This window comes from Cladophialophora bantiana (assembly GCF_000835475.1).
Source record: "Cladophialophora bantiana CBS 173.52 unplaced genomic scaffold supercont1.1, whole genome shotgun sequence".
Taxonomy (NCBI): Eukaryota; Fungi; Ascomycota; class Eurotiomycetes; order Chaetothyriales; family Herpotrichiellaceae; genus Cladophialophora; species Cladophialophora bantiana.
Genome location: NW_015971575.1, coordinates 1077783 through 1092203, shown reverse-complemented (window position 1 = coordinate 1092203; position 14421 = coordinate 1077783). Strand labels below are relative to the sequence as shown.

The window sequence follows — 14421 nt, the reverse complement described above, 5'->3', positions numbered from 1 at the left end:
TGTAAGGTTGTAGTCCTGTCAAGGACAAAGGAAAGGAGAGGCTTTTCTGAGGACAATGAAGGAGGGGCGGTCAAGGGAGGACTGCGAGCAACGATGGATCTGAGGCGAGCAGGAAGGGAGTGTTTTGGGGGGAGGAAGAGCAAGAGACTGGTAGACAGAGAGAGATATGTAGAGATGGATCAGCTGGAAGGAAACAATCAGCAAAATAGTTGTAGCACCGTGGAATCTGTTGCTGACGTCCAAATCAGCGGTATCCAGGTCAGGGCTGAAATTCAAACCTCGACCGAACAAAGCTGCATGCAAGTCTCGGACACGGAACGCGCATCAGAGGCGCACCCCAGTGACCAGGGCGACAGCAGCCAGCGGGAGCAACTAAACTCAACTCGGCTCGCTCCCCAGCAGCATGTGGCCCAGTAGCAGGCACCGAGCAGTAGCACGAAGACGTAACACGCAGGGTCCTTTTGCCCCCCTAGCTACTACCCTTTGGCCTCCACTTCGTGGCTCGGTGAGGAGGTGCAGGGAGGTGGTAAGCCCGATCATGCGTACGGTGGCGTTGGGGGGGGACCTTCATGGGTGGGCATACCGACCTACTACCTCGTACTGCCTAGGAAGGTATTGCCCATGAGGATTGCCCGCTGCCCGCAGTCCGCTGCCCACCGCCCATGCCCGCCCACCGTCACTGGCACGGCAACGCCCAAATACTGGGTATTCATTCCCCTTGGCAGGAACAATTTGCACGAGAAACAAGCAACCAAAGCACCCAGCGCATCTTTCTTGAGCGGGGCCGTCCAGGCTGTGCAGAGTCCTCTACCCAAGCTTTCAATAGCCCATCCACTCCGCCATAGCCATCCAGATTCGACCATGCTCGTCGGTTGGTGGTGAAACACTGTCTGCTATAGCCTCAACCCCCCTTGCTGGTGCCACGGTCGCGCGGCATCTGCTTGGAAGCACCCGGGATCCCTCGTACTGTCACCGCAGGTCAAGTCATATTTAGCTGCAAACCGGAGATATCAATCAGCCTTCGTTAAGTCATCGTATTACTCTGCTCTGTAGTGTCTACGGAGAATTTGCGTATAACCAAGAGCCTCGCTCTGCATGAGCCTAACTCCATTCTGCGAGCTGATATGGACCAAACAGGTTACCCTCGCAGGCGAGTTTATGCGAGGTTGCTCCCTCTTGAACAGTCTCGGAATAGCTCCACCAGTAGAGACTAGTCAGTGGCTGAAGTCCAAAAATATGGAGGTTCGTCAGCCTCTCCTAGCGTCGACTGCCATGCCACCGTCATCTTCTGGAGCCCGCCATCGTCGCTTGCTGAGACAATCTGGCCCCCGAAGAATCTAGATCAGCCGCTTCCCTGCTTGAAGAACCGTTCCAGCTTCCATGCCGCGAGTCGTTGCAGTCGCCTGTCATGGATGAAATAGGGGTTCACTATCACTTAGATGTTCCATTCGCTCTTGCCCCTGGCTCTAAGAGGTCTCAATGCGTCTTCTATGATTGATAATATTCATTTTCATATCATATCTCACAATTGGACAGTCCCGTTTGTCATCTGTGGTATGGAACTCATGGCTTTCATCAGTTGCGTAAACATTTCCTGTCGCGTGGGCTCCAAAGCGTCGAACGCTCGCTCTGCAGTGCCAATGGGCACCTGCTCCCGTCCACTAGCCAATCCAGCATATGCCTGCAACATTGCAATCAGTCGCCGCTACCATTAACGGCCTTTAGGAGATGGAAACAAACCTTCTCCGTGAACTCGTCAAGGGGCATTCCAATCGATTTGCCGTTCTTGATATGTGGTTGGTGCTTTTCGTCATGGAGCTCCGTCTGCACCGCAGGTGGGATCAACTCGACCACCTTGATCTTGAAGCCTTTCAGTTGTTGGCGCAGGCAGAGGATGAATTGATGCAAACCAGCCTTGGAAGCGCAATAGTTTGCACATATAGGCATTGGCACAAGAGCGAGTTGTGACGTGACAAATATCAAGGCACTCTCTGCATCCCTTTTCTGCAGAAATGGTAAGAAAGCCTTGGTCAGCGCGAGCTGAGAAAGGTAATTGGTGGTGAATTCGAGATTGAGAACATCCACATCGATGGAACCTGGGTTCCTAAAGTCCGACTTCCTCTGAATGCCCGAATTCAAAATGATACAGTCAACATCGGGGTGAGCGTCGGTGATGTTTGTGGCAAAGTTTGGGATGGATTCGAGATCAGTAATGTCGAAGGGCACAGCCTGGACCTTTTCGTAGCCATACTGCTGGACGAGCGCCTCGAGATTCTCTTTGCGCCGGCCAACAGCGACCACAGAGGAGCCATCCTCGACTAGCCTTTTGGCCAGCGCCTCGCCAATGCCTATCCCGTTAGTGGTACTGCTTGGTGGAGTGGAGTTCAAAATAACGAATCTTCATACCACTCGTCGCTCCAATGACAACCACTTTCTTGTACGGGAACGGCATGTTGATCGGTCCAGAGAATGACGGCGGTTGAGCAAGGGCAATCCGCAGAATGAAAGACTTTGGATGTGCTTCTTGCTACCGATCCTGCCCTTTTGAACAGCGGTGGTCCGTGTGCGCTGAATATGTAACTAACCAGAAGGGCAAACTTTGTGCTTGCGAGAGATACGTACGTACCTACAGGAGTAGCTTGAAGCTTGACACGGTGACGTTGACCAATTGAAATCTTCCAGGTGAAATCGAATGATATCGTCAAGTCAAGTGCCGAAGCCACTTAGGTTGTGAAGATGGATTCATAGCACACACTGCGTCGCTCCAAACGACGAAACCAGTAATTTGACACCCTCATCTCGTGAATGGAGGTTTAGACCTTGAGCCTGTCCTTGTCAATGTCGGGATGATTCATTCTGAATTTGGTTCGTCACATCCCCGGACACTCGACTTGTCCAATGACGAATCTGCTATCCCTACCCCAACGGCCGTAATATCTCAGTCGGCGTCGGATTAAGCCAGCTTCGCCATAGACGTGACGGATGAGGTCGCTTCAATACAGGCTCCACGTTTTGAGTCTGGGGTATGAAAGGATTGCGGTGGTTAACCTGGACCTGAAGAGTGCCCTGCATGCTGCTTCTGTCGGAGTGCATTTGTCAGTCGCTATCGCAAAGCTACATACCGTATATGTCGGTGCGTTTAGGCCAACCTGAAACATAATGCTTACCTGGTCTCATGCTCGGGTTCACTGGTAAAAGGCTCATCGACGTGATCTCCTTCAGGCCAACTGTGCAAAACGGAACATCCTCACGGACGCTCAAGATAGGTCCCTCCTGTTGTCCACAGTTTTGTAGGGTCGCTCCAGTAGTCATGCGGCTCCGGAGTCGAGCTTGAACATGGCGTTTCGTGATTCAATCGCCATGGCATTGTGTCTGCCTCTTCCCGATCAGAATAAATGGGATCGGAATTTACGACAAGTTTTGGATTCTGCAAGCCGTCATTCGCACTCGTAGAATAGGGCTGCGAAGTGCAGTCCTACTAGCACCGCCCTAGTCGGTTAGTGATGTACCATGGGCGTGCTAATGACATGGAGACCCCGCAACTTCGCTAATGTTAAACCAAAGCCTTGCATACGAAGCGAAGGTTAAATCACAGGTCTATTAGAAATTACCTAACTAGGTAGCATACCATCGCCCTGTATTAACTATTGTAAGAATATACTGGTTGAAGGACGTTGGAGGTCACCACCTTTCAGGGTAGAGCCGATCGCCTAACTGAGAGATAGTGAAGGAGCAATTGCTGTCAACAAAAAGGGAAAGACGAGCGGACGTCAAAGCGTCGCGGAAAGTCCCGACTAGGTCACGGCGGGAGTCAACGAGAAAGAAGGATGGAAGTAAACGAAGGAGGAAGGGCTGCATTCAGTGAAATATCGACATTGAATCTGTGTACAAAGAGGCATCTCCTATCAATCAAAAGAGATCGTTAGGCCATGTCAATGCAGCAATCCCCCACCAGGCGAAAGACGAATCGTTATGCGCTTTCCCTTTCGCCCGCCTCCGACAACCATATGATTGAAGATTCAGTGAGCCGTTCCTTCGTAGCAACACTGTCGCTGCGTCGTACACGTGCCATCGAATAATCAGGGGTATCGGATTGGGAGAGGCTGTCGACATAGTCAATTAATCGGCGCTGGTGAGAATGACCGAAGATAACATACCTGTCCATTAACGACTCCAAGTGTCTTGCTCATCTCGGGATTCCCCTTGGGTAATTTCTGGACCGAGGTTGGCCCATTGATTTCGCGGTCGAGATTCATATACTCCTTGGCAGCATCTTTGGTGCCTCTCTCAAGCAGGTACTTCATGTAAGTGGTGACCAGCTCTTGAATAGTAGGCTCTGGGAGGACGCTCTTGCTGAGGATCTCGTCCACGACCCGTCGGATCTGATCGTAGTGCTGTTGTTCCGTCTCACTACTTGTGGGTTGATCAATTTCAAAACGAAGGTAGCTGGTCCAGAAAGCAGGGCTCTCGAGATACCAATGCTGGTTTTTCTGGAAAACCTGGCGAGCTTCTTCCGGCGAGCCTTTGACCTTCCAGAGGAGTTTCGCCCATTCCGCCACGAGAGCAGCTTTGGCTGCAGAATCAATGCTTGGAGACTCGAGATGACTTTGGTACACAGCGACAGCAGCCTCCAAGCCTGAATGACGACGATTTACGTTCGCCAGCGAGACAATGGTCTCAACATGACCCGGTAATTGGATAAGAATGGCCTCGTGTATATCCTTTGCCACGTCGACTCGACCGGTCATTTCTTCGAAGTATGCGTACTGAAGTCTGGTTGTCGGTAGAGCAATTGGGACATAAAAGCAAGATGCTCTTTGATAGATATTTCGAACTTCCTCTTCCTTGCCCTGCTGGGCTAGCATCCACCTGGCGTATCTCAACCAGAATTCATCATGCTGAGCACAAGTGACCAGGCAACGTTCATATAAAAATTGGATGCGGGTGTAGTCACCTTCTGACTCCTCAAAGTCGAGATACTTGCGCCAATTCGTCAGTTGGGCTTCATCTAGGTCTGTCACGTGGAAATACGGTCGCTTGATTTCAGACTCGTAGGTCCATCGCTTCGTAGTCTCGGTCTGTGTCCGCCTGAAGATCTCGAGGTGGTAGTTGTCAATCCGGGTTCGCAACTCTCGTTCCACTTCTGCCTGGCTTCGGCCGGCTTTATAACCGGCGCCTTCGTTCTCAATGTCCATCTGCAGCTGAGTGAGAGTACCCGGAGGTGCGATAGCGGTAAGTGGGCGTGACTGTGCCATCTGCCGGTATTTCTCGAAGTATCTCGCATATTGATGCATGGGGATGTGGATGATTCTGCCCAGGATGGCGAAGATTCGGTCGTATGCTTCCATGCGCTCTTCAAATTCGATGTACTTATCCCAGAAGGGGTGAGCCAGAAAGTCGAGGCCGACACAAACTGCCCCTCTCTCAAAAAGCCTGGTCATCAGCTGGTTAGCATCACTGTGGCATGCCTGGGCGAGGGACCCGGAGAAGAGGGGAGAGGAAGCAAACATGGAGGATGGGGAATGTACGCGTGATAGTAGTCCTTCAATTGCTTTTGCAACAAGTTGAAATAGTCCTGCAGAAAGGGTGGACGGGCAAAGGCCGAATTATTCTCGGGCAAATCAAATCAAAGCACCTGACTGGTGATGAGTGAGAAGCAAGCTCGGAAGGGGAAGGATAGCGACGATGAGCTCACCAAAGCTGCGGTGGCCATCATCATCAATTTCATCGCCAGCTCCTTCTGCTAATGAAGTTGTGTCATGCTATGTTTAGGTTCTCGACAACAGGGAACACATGTTTCATACTTACTCTCGAATGCCATCAGAATCGTGGCTTGTCTCGGTCTTGAATGAGCAGTAGTTTGTCCACAGATCCACAGAGTTGGTGATGCTGGCGATTCCGCGTTCGTAGACCTGTCCGACTTTTTAGCATGCGAGTCTCTCTTATTCGCAATGGACTTCCTAACCATGTCGGCGGCCTCGGTTCCGGCTATCGAGAACTCGAGGTCGGCATACTTTTTCCAGTAACCGAAGAAAAGAGGGAATTTTAAGAGGAAGCGGTCATAGATGCTGCGGACGGCTGTGATTGCCTGCGAACTCGAGTTTCTATTGATTCCGCCCTCCAGGGCCTCGGCGGCGCGTACGAGCTTCTCCCAGCTCTCGAAATTGTCCGAGTCGTCGTTCTGCAAGTTAAACGTAAGTCAAGAAGCATGGCGATGTCTCATAGATATCACATACCACCTCGGCCAAGAGCTTCCGCAACTCAGCGCTCTCTTCATCGTTCCCGCCGTAGGCGTCCATTTGGACAAAGCCTGGTCGAGCGCAAGATGGACGTTTCGAACAGTGTGGACAATGGTGAATGAGTTAAGAGTAACTCCAGGGATATATCTTAAGAGGAAGGATTCAGTAGACGGTATTCCACAAACATGTGATAGCGATATGGAGCGGGAGGGCTGAAGACGCATGTGAGGTGGGAAAAAATGGCGGGAGGCTGAAGCAGCAGAAGCGGCTCCCGTCCGCCAAGCCTGCGGAGATTATCGAGAAATCGTGCTCCAACAGCGTTTTCCAAAGTGGTGAATGTTTGCATATAGTCAGCAATATACACTCTTCACCAGTTAGGTACGATCGAGCAGGTGACCAGTGCACCCCCGTTGCCTTCTACCAGAAACGGCAAACAAAGCCCTCTTGTCGCAGTCTCTCCGACCACGACATCCTTCGACATTGACCCCCCGTTATCCTGGCCATGGCGGAGCTCAATGCTCTGCCACTCCGGCTGAGGAACTTCTTCGCGCGGTATCCCCCTCAGCTCTATTCGGCAAAATTCACGGGCATCACCATACCGCTGACGCGGAGAGAAGCAAAAGAGGCCGCCATCGCACGAGCCGCCGAGCTACAGAACCAAGCATCTTCTTCACAACCACCTTCGCGGCCGGTCACGAGCGTCCTTGCACAGCCTGTATCAGTATCAGCAACAGCGTCCTCTTCACCGTCGGAAACATCAACAGCGGTGGCACCCGAGGGAGCAGCACCCCCAGCACCCACACCCGTATCTGCGTCCAGTACGCTGCAGAAATTCCCGCCAAACCCCTTCCTCCCACGCAAAAATTTCGTGACCGGTCGCTGGGCCGGTCCCAAGATCGGTCTGCGCCGGCAAGCAGACCTTGTGAAACTCGCAAAGCAGTTCGATATCGAAGAACTCCTCCCACCCGGGCGGAAATCCTCCGCGTTCAAGGAGGCACGGTTGCTGCAGAGGGGGTTGAGGATCAGAGGGACGGGCGAGGGACAGAAGGTCAAGGGCCACAAATGGGAGAGACAAATGGGCGCGACGCTGGAGAAGAGGAGGAAGGCGATGGAAAGCATGCCCGAGTTGATAAGGGAATGGAAGCAAAAAGGGCACGGGCGAGGTTGGAAGAAGTATCCAAAATAAAACGCTGTCGGTCGGAGCGCCCTGCTCTACTCGTGGTGTTTGATTGTATTCAAACAAGGGTGCTATATCCGTCCAAGGCGAGAAACTGGGTGCTTCCTCTACAAAGGTTAAGGTCCAAAGTACTACACTTGCGGGCGAACTGGGGAGGTTGCCCAATCGTCTCGAAACTATTTTCCTGCCATCGCGCGAATATCTTCCTCACTGGATCATACAATCACGGCCTCAGACGGAAACTTCAGCACCAGGTGCACAGGATGGAGAACATCTTATCGTCCGAAAAGCCCACGAATGCATTTTTGTTCGCCCCCAGTACCGGATGGCTTTTGTATATATCAAGTTTCTCCCGTCATATGCAGTTGACTTCGTCGTGGAAACACTCAAGGGTTGTCCTGTGGTCCTGTAAAAATAGCTCTCCATAAAACTCTAGACCAAGACCGAGACCAAAACCTCCATGTATATCTTGATAGATGCAATACGCATCTTGATATACGCCATGCAAGATCCGCTTTCCATCCCGTGACCTCTGTGCGCTGCTTCATCATTCCCAAGTCCCTCACTCTAATTACAACCGCACAAACCTAGACCGGTAAGCCTCAAGGTTGCGCTCTCTATGTACCAAGACTCTGGGTACTCTGACGGAGGACTTCCAGTTTTCATACTCTCGATTTCTTTTCCTCCGCTGGGTGTCCTCTTGCATCGTGTTGAGCGACGTCACTGCCAGTAGTAGCGTCAGCATAGTTGCTACCGCGGCTCTGCAACAACTTGACTAGCCGTTCAAAGCAAGACGGTTGTTTGGACGTCTGCCGCGGTCGCCTATCAGCGGGGTCTTCTGCATTCTTGCCGCTCTCCATATCCTCAGCTTCCGATGTCGAATCCTGCGCACGCACGCACGTCTCCGGTCTCCAGAAAAGAGGAGTCGATTTTGGAATCTGTCGTAGCGACGAACTCGTCGATGATATGTCTGATTGAGTCAGACTGTGGCGAGACTTATTAGCAGATCTCGCCTTCGGTCTGGACGTGTGTTTGATGTCGATATCACGCAGCTCCTTTTCGAATTCATCTGCCCAGCTGAATTGACGGCGCCAAATATTCCGGGAGGGCAAGTCCTGAAGTGGTAGAGTTAGATTGGCATAGTACCGCTGAGCTTGTGGGAAAGTCGGGAGAGAAGTGCTGTGTGTGAGTTTTCGAGGCCACATCTCGTCGTTGAAACCCGGGAAACAGCTGGAGGTGGTATTGCCGTTGCCTCCACTCGGGTCACGGATGTCTCCTCTAAACTGTGGTAAGGTGGTAGGAGTGGTTAGACGCGAACCGTAGTGACTGTCGGGTTGCTCTTCTTCGACAGGGCTGAGTTGCTGTAACTCCCCCCGTACTCGCTCTTCTCCTCGCAACGGTGACAAATCATGTCGGGTTGATCGTCTTGTTGTTGACGGCAGGCCAGAAACACTTGTTGGAGGTTGCAATTTATGGGAAGAGTCGGTCTTGGGCTCTTGCTTTGGTCGTAGCTTGTATATGCCGATGAAGGCTTCGAGTTCATCGTCGTCTAGCCCAAGAGGCATGGTGGTAGGTCTTGTTAAAAGTAAATAGACTGAGAAGAAGCCGGTCTTGCTTTGCTGTGCGAGAATATATATCTTTTGGAAGGCGCTTCCCTTTACTGACGTCTGGTCTGGGGATGATCATGTGGAGGAGGGCTTGGGGCCGAAAAGCGGTGGGCTATTTATGTAGCGCGCCGTCTGAGCTGAGATGCAGATCACGGGTTTTGCGTTTCTCTGTAATATGTCGTGAGCCATCTGAACCTGTTTGGTTCAGTCTTGGGAGGGCGTTGCGACTGGGTACCATAATTTTCATAAAGTTCATGAGGAACCTTAGGCTCGAGACATGGACTTGGGCAGCCAGTGACGAAACGAGCCTAGACTAAGATCTTGCAATCTCTCTTCTTTACCAAGGTGAACCAAAGACATAGTTGTAACACAGTTCCGACCATCATGACAAGGCCGCTGAAGAGTTGCAATCCGACATAATGCCGCCCACCGTCACCAACCAGGGCACCGGCGATCGGACTGCCGATAAGAGAAGCGGTAGCGCCGATTGCTTGAGCCATACCGAGCCGGGCCCCTAGTACCTTCGGATCAGGACAGACAACGGGGAATATGCTGGGCGGAAGTGGAATGAGAGCGCCGCTGAAGAAGCCTGCATGCTAGTTGTTACCACGACAGCAGGAATAATGGTTGGAAGGTTGGGATGTCTCACCATAAAGGGCGGCAAAAGCGCAGAAGGAAGCTATACTGTTAATGCCTATCCAGGCCATGCAAAGAATAGCGGAGACGAAGCCACATGTCAACCAGGGGATCATCACACCTATGTGCAGTGCAACGGTCGAGGCTATCATTCGGCCCACCACTGAAGCTCCTTGCGCAATTACAACCGAATACAGCGCTAGAGCTCGCGATGTGCCCAGTGCAAGCTGTGCGTAACTAGGTATATAGAAAAAGGGAACGAGGTAGCCGGTAAACAACTGCAACGGTCAACGTTTACGAACAGACATGGTTTTTTGGGCGGCCCAATGACTCACGAAGAAGTTGGCCCAGGTATAACACCAGAATCCGAGATCCTTAAGAGCTGCTCTGTCGAAGAGCTTTCGCGCAGTTCCCGAGCTGATATCGCCAATATTCGTGGCGCCCCAAAGCAACAGTGGGAATGCAAGGAGAAACGAGGCGAGCATGATGAAACCCATGACCCTGACAGTCCAAGCAAAACCCAGGGGGTCGATCAGCTGCTGGAAAACAATAGTGTAAATGATACCACCTTTTTTTTTAAACAGTAAGCACGAGTCCCTTTTGACTAGAATCAGAGCTTCCACCTACCAAATGGTGCGCCGCAACTAACGAGGCCCAGTGCAATTGCTCTTCGCGCTTTGAATGAACGGCTAACAAGTGCCATCCCTGGGATAAAAAGCACCCCACAGCCCAATCCGGTGCAAATACCCTGGGTTAATATGATCTGGTAATACTGGCTCGATAAACTTAACATGAAAATTCCAAAGCATGACATCGTCGCACCACCAAAGAGCATAATGCGATAATGACCGAGGTCAAACAATGGCCCAGAAATGACGCCCATGACGATCAACAGGTAGGATGCAAGAGTTCCAATCCAGGATATGTCGGATGGAGAGCTGCTTTTCAAGAAGCCCGTCTCGTAATAGTTTTGAAAGAGGCCGAATGCAAAGGTGAACCCCCTGGAGGCCAACTGCGATTAGCAGTTTGGTTTCCCACGAAGAACAGGAGCACCGTACCAGACATTGAAGAAGACAAGGAAACACCCAATGACCTGGAGCCATGCCCGGAAACCCCCATCCGTGAGGGTTATTGGTGGTAAAGAAACGATGGTTGTCTGTTCGATCTCGATTTCTTTGCTCGTGGGAGCATCAATGGGTATGGCATCGCCACCGGTTTTGGAAATATCATGCCGAGGGTCTGACATGACGATGGGTGTATGTGCAAACAGATGGAGATATTGGTCTGCCTCTCCTCCTCCGTCAAACCGTCGAGAATTGGGTCAGAAGCAGCAAGACAGTCATTGACTACAAAGACCCATGACCAATGCAATGCCGTCCAATATCACACCACGATGGTTTGTCTTTCAGGAGCGCACAATGAGACTGGAGAAAGAAGTGGGAAGTGAAGTCCAAGGACAATCGGGGTACTGCAAAGGTACCCCCCAGAGAACGGCAGGACATGGAGCATTTGTAAGAAGCCGTGCTAGTGTGTAGGAAGCATGGCTAAATCCGCAAATGGCGTCGTCTCTGATCCCCATGGGAATCCAGGGTTCCATCTTGCCAGCGAGATTGCATTGCATGTACCGAGGCTAGCAGCCGCTTCTGCTGGTCGAAGATCCGACGGCACAAATGGCGGAATTCTGGCATCACCTCCCATCATGAAGGGCGTTGACAGCAGAGAGGCCACCCCAATTGTCTTCTTTGGTTCATAGTTGACATAGGCGCGCAAATTGCTATGGATATATAGGTGGCACCGGCTGCAGGACACGCTTCGACATTGAAGCCGGGTGAATATCTCACCATCGCCATTGTCCTCGCGCTGCTAGTTGTGGGTTGTGCGGAATGCTGCCATTTTAATTAGTTGATTGCCGTCATCGATCGGAGCTTTTGAAGGCGCAAGATTCTCGATGCGGGGAAAGCGCCAAAAGGACAGGGCAATGACACCGCAAACAGGGGCTTCAAAAAATTCTGGTTAGAGCAGCCTGCGCCGAAGTCCGCCTCTTCAAGGTAGTAAAAGCGGTCTCTTCGACCATTGGGGAGCGAGACCACGAAGCCGGCCTCTTGAGGCTTGGTGTTGGTCGCGACAGTGTGTGTCAACTCACCATCTCCCACGGAGAGGTCCAGGAGGATGTAGAGGTACAGTGGACTAAGTAATAGGATTACTCGGTTGAGCTGATTGAATATTTCAAGTTCGAACGTTGCAGGGGCGAAAACGTGGCGGCAAGACGCGAGAGACGGATATTAAGCCGATAATCTGCCGACAATGTCCTTCAAGTCCTTCGTGGTCCTTTCCAGCTTCGCTTATCCTGCTTGTCTTTGCCTCAGGCGTCAATAACCATCCCGTACAGGTCCGTCCTTTTTGCTCTCCCTACGCCCTGCTCAGATCAATCAATCACAAACGGGCAAGATATGGCAGGGGGAGCATACCATGCCCTGATCCGAACCCACCATATCACCTCCAGGAAGAAGATTGCCCGGCTCAAAGCTGCTGCAAAACAGTACCAATGCTACGCCCTACTTCGATCAGGGGGCATTCCTGGCGTCATGTATGTTCGCGGCAGCGAGCGATCGAATGTCCGGAAATGGGTTGATACGGTCCATGACCTGAGGTATAAAGACTACCAGCTAGCAGCACCGGTTCATGCTATTTTATCCGAGTTTGACGGGGATGGTCCCCAGCAAGAGGATGCAAAAGTGGGTTGTTTGGAAGAAGTCGCGACGGTCAAGGAAATGGCCACCCATATGGAGGCGAGGGGGCTTCAGAGTTGGTGGCGCATCGCCATGGGCTTCATACAGGAATAGAAACACGAGTCATCTATAGCAGGCTGCAGCAAGCCTTGATTCACCCCTGACCGTCGTCGCGCTATGCAATCCACGGAAGCCCAGCCACCCGATGATATCTTACAATTTCTGGTATTCCAACTTGCCCTCAAGTTTCTTCGCCTCCGCCACTTTCCTCACCGCCTTGTTGAAGTCGTCCTGGTTGACCGCATCTCTGTAATCCTTGATGGCGAACAAGCCGGCTTCGGTAACGACGTTTCGCAAGTCGGCGCCGTTGAGACCGTCGCTCATCTTGACCACACTTTCAAAGTCAATGTTGCCTTCCGTCACCACTCCAGCAGCATGAATCTTCAGAATCTCCAAACGGCCAACCTCATTAGGCAGCGGAATCTCAATCTTTCGGTCCAACCTTCCTGCTCGCAACAATGCAGGATCCAGGGTGTCGGGTCGGTTGGTGGCCATGATGATCTTGGTCTTTCCTAGGTAGTCAAAACCATCGAGCTGGTTCAGAAGCTCCATCAACGTCCTCTGAATTTCTCGGTCGGCAGATGTTCCTTCGCTGAAACGTCTCCCGCCAATAGCATCGATTTCATCCATGAAGATGATACAAGGCTCATGTTCTTTCGCGTAGCCGAACATCTCGCGGATCAGCCTCGCGGACTCGCCGATGTATTTGTCAACAATCGCAGACGACACAACTGGAGTGAGGTCAGCATCGATCCTGGGAGCCACTGACGATCGAGGAACTCACCTTTCAAGAAATTTGTGTCCAGACTGCTCGCCACTGCTCTTGCCAACAACGTCTTCCCTGTTCCCGGGGGCCCATAGAGCAACACGCCTTTGGGAGGCTTGATACCAACCCGGAGAAACAACTCGGGATTCTTGAGGGGCAGCTCGATCACCTCCCGCAGCTCTCGGATTTGGTCGTTCAACCCACCAATTCCGGCGAAAGAAACTTGACCAGGATCTTCTAAAGACATGTTGTAGACCAAGGGGTCGACTTCTCTAGGAAGCATTCTCATGATGGTCAGGGTGGTCATGTCGAGCGCCACTCGCGTGCCTTGTTTCAGTTTGGACTTGTCGACTTTGGATCGGCAGCCGACGACGTATCTTGGGCCGGAGGATGCCTTGACAATGACTAGACTATGTTAACAGTTTTCCAAAACAAGATAGATCCGGCAAACAAACATCGCTCCTCGTCAAGTTGCTTCAGAACTTCGCCGATGATTTGTCCGACGCTCTGTAATGCCTTGATGTTCTCCTCTGTTGTTTCAAACTCCTTTTGGAGGCCCTTGATATCCATTCGGAGGGCTTTTAACTTGGCCTCCCATTCTCTGGAATCTAGTAATTTCTGTTTATAGAGTTCAAGGGCCAGCTGCCGCTCTGGATCACCGCTCCCATCCATGTTGGCTGGTTGGAAGAATTTCAGATGAGATACCCGGCAGTTGCGAATCTGTTGGGAGTGATCGTGTGGGAGCTCGATGGTCGAGGAGCGAGGGCGTAGTAATCCGTGTCTCAAAGACTGGAGATGTTGTTGCCGATTGTCGAGATGATTTCGGAATCAGTAATTGTCTGAGAGTTCCAGAAACCGTGAAGCTTGCGCGCTGCAGGTACCAATAGCACTACGCGGCAAGGGTGCAGTCAGGGCTGGGCCAAGGCGGGAAGGTCTTCCGAATAAGATCACGTGTGAATGGCAGGGTGGGCACCTAAAGGAGCACCGTAATAATCCAAGCCTAAACGATGGTGACGAGAGCCCTTAGGACGGGCCACTAGGCTGGCGAGCTGGCGAGCTGGGTAGCGGGCAAGGCGGGTTGGGTGCGGGAGGACCCCTGGCCGATCCACAATCGGTGGCCGTCGATGGGCACTTGGTTAAACCACAGCTTTGGAGGGGCTCAATCAGGTTCCCCGCTCTGCATCGCTGCTGAAGAAGAAATGCTGAG

General features: G+C 51.9%; 7 protein-coding genes across 7 annotated transcripts; 2 read left to right on the top strand and 5 right to left on the bottom strand.

Moving 5' to 3' along the window:
* Window positions 1–1522: 1522 nt before the first annotated feature.
* On the bottom strand, window positions 1523–2452 carry Z519_00394 (uncharacterized protein; the record flags this gene model as incomplete). The annotated part of the gene is made up of 3 exons (XM_016758151.1): window positions 1523–1681; window positions 1741–2348; window positions 2407–2452. 3 exons carry the CDS (start codon window positions 2450–2452, stop codon window positions 1523–1525), a joined length of 813 nt encoding a protein of 270 aa, XP_016625400.1.
* A 1627-nt stretch (window positions 2453–4079) lies between these two features.
* Z519_00393 (uncharacterized protein) lies at window positions 4080–6299 on the bottom strand (the record flags this gene model as incomplete). Its single annotated transcript, XM_016758150.1, has 5 exons — window positions 4080–4103; window positions 4158–5433; window positions 5809–5912; window positions 5966–6181; window positions 6237–6299. The coding sequence occupies 5 exons, from the start codon at window positions 6297–6299 to the stop codon at window positions 4080–4082; spliced, it is 1683 nt and encodes a 560-aa protein (XP_016625399.1).
* A 442-nt stretch (window positions 6300–6741) lies between these two features.
* Window positions 6742–7425, top strand: Z519_00392 (uncharacterized protein; the record flags this gene model as incomplete). The annotated part of the gene is made up of 1 exon (XM_016758149.1): window positions 6742–7425. One exon carries the CDS (start codon window positions 6742–6744, stop codon window positions 7423–7425), a length of 684 nt encoding a protein of 227 aa, XP_016625398.1.
* Window positions 7426–8078: 653 nt separating this feature from the next.
* Z519_00391 (uncharacterized protein) lies at window positions 8079–8981 on the bottom strand (the record flags this gene model as incomplete). The annotated part of the gene is made up of 1 exon (XM_016758148.1): window positions 8079–8981. The coding sequence occupies one exon, from the start codon at window positions 8979–8981 to the stop codon at window positions 8079–8081; it is 903 nt and encodes a 300-aa protein (XP_016625397.1).
* A 350-nt stretch (window positions 8982–9331) lies between these two features.
* On the bottom strand, window positions 9332–10905 carry Z519_00390 (uncharacterized protein; the record flags this gene model as incomplete). The annotated part of the gene is made up of 5 exons (XM_016758147.1): window positions 9332–9612; window positions 9673–9937; window positions 9995–10227; window positions 10287–10660; window positions 10718–10905. 5 exons carry the CDS (start codon window positions 10903–10905, stop codon window positions 9332–9334), a joined length of 1341 nt encoding a protein of 446 aa, XP_016625396.1.
* Window positions 10906–12109: 1204 nt separating this feature from the next.
* On the top strand, window positions 12110–12502 carry Z519_00389 (uncharacterized protein; the record flags this gene model as incomplete). The annotated part of the gene is made up of 1 exon (XM_016758146.1): window positions 12110–12502. The coding sequence occupies one exon, from the start codon at window positions 12110–12112 to the stop codon at window positions 12500–12502; it is 393 nt and encodes a 130-aa protein (XP_016625395.1).
* Window positions 12503–12601: 99 nt separating this feature from the next.
* On the bottom strand, window positions 12602–13886 carry Z519_00388 (26S protease regulatory subunit 10B; the record flags this gene model as incomplete). Its single annotated transcript, XM_016758145.1, has 3 exons — window positions 12602–13179; window positions 13233–13619; window positions 13670–13886. The coding sequence occupies 3 exons, from the start codon at window positions 13884–13886 to the stop codon at window positions 12602–12604; spliced, it is 1182 nt and encodes a 393-aa protein (XP_016625394.1).
* Between the last annotated feature and the right edge of the window lie 535 nt (window positions 13887–14421).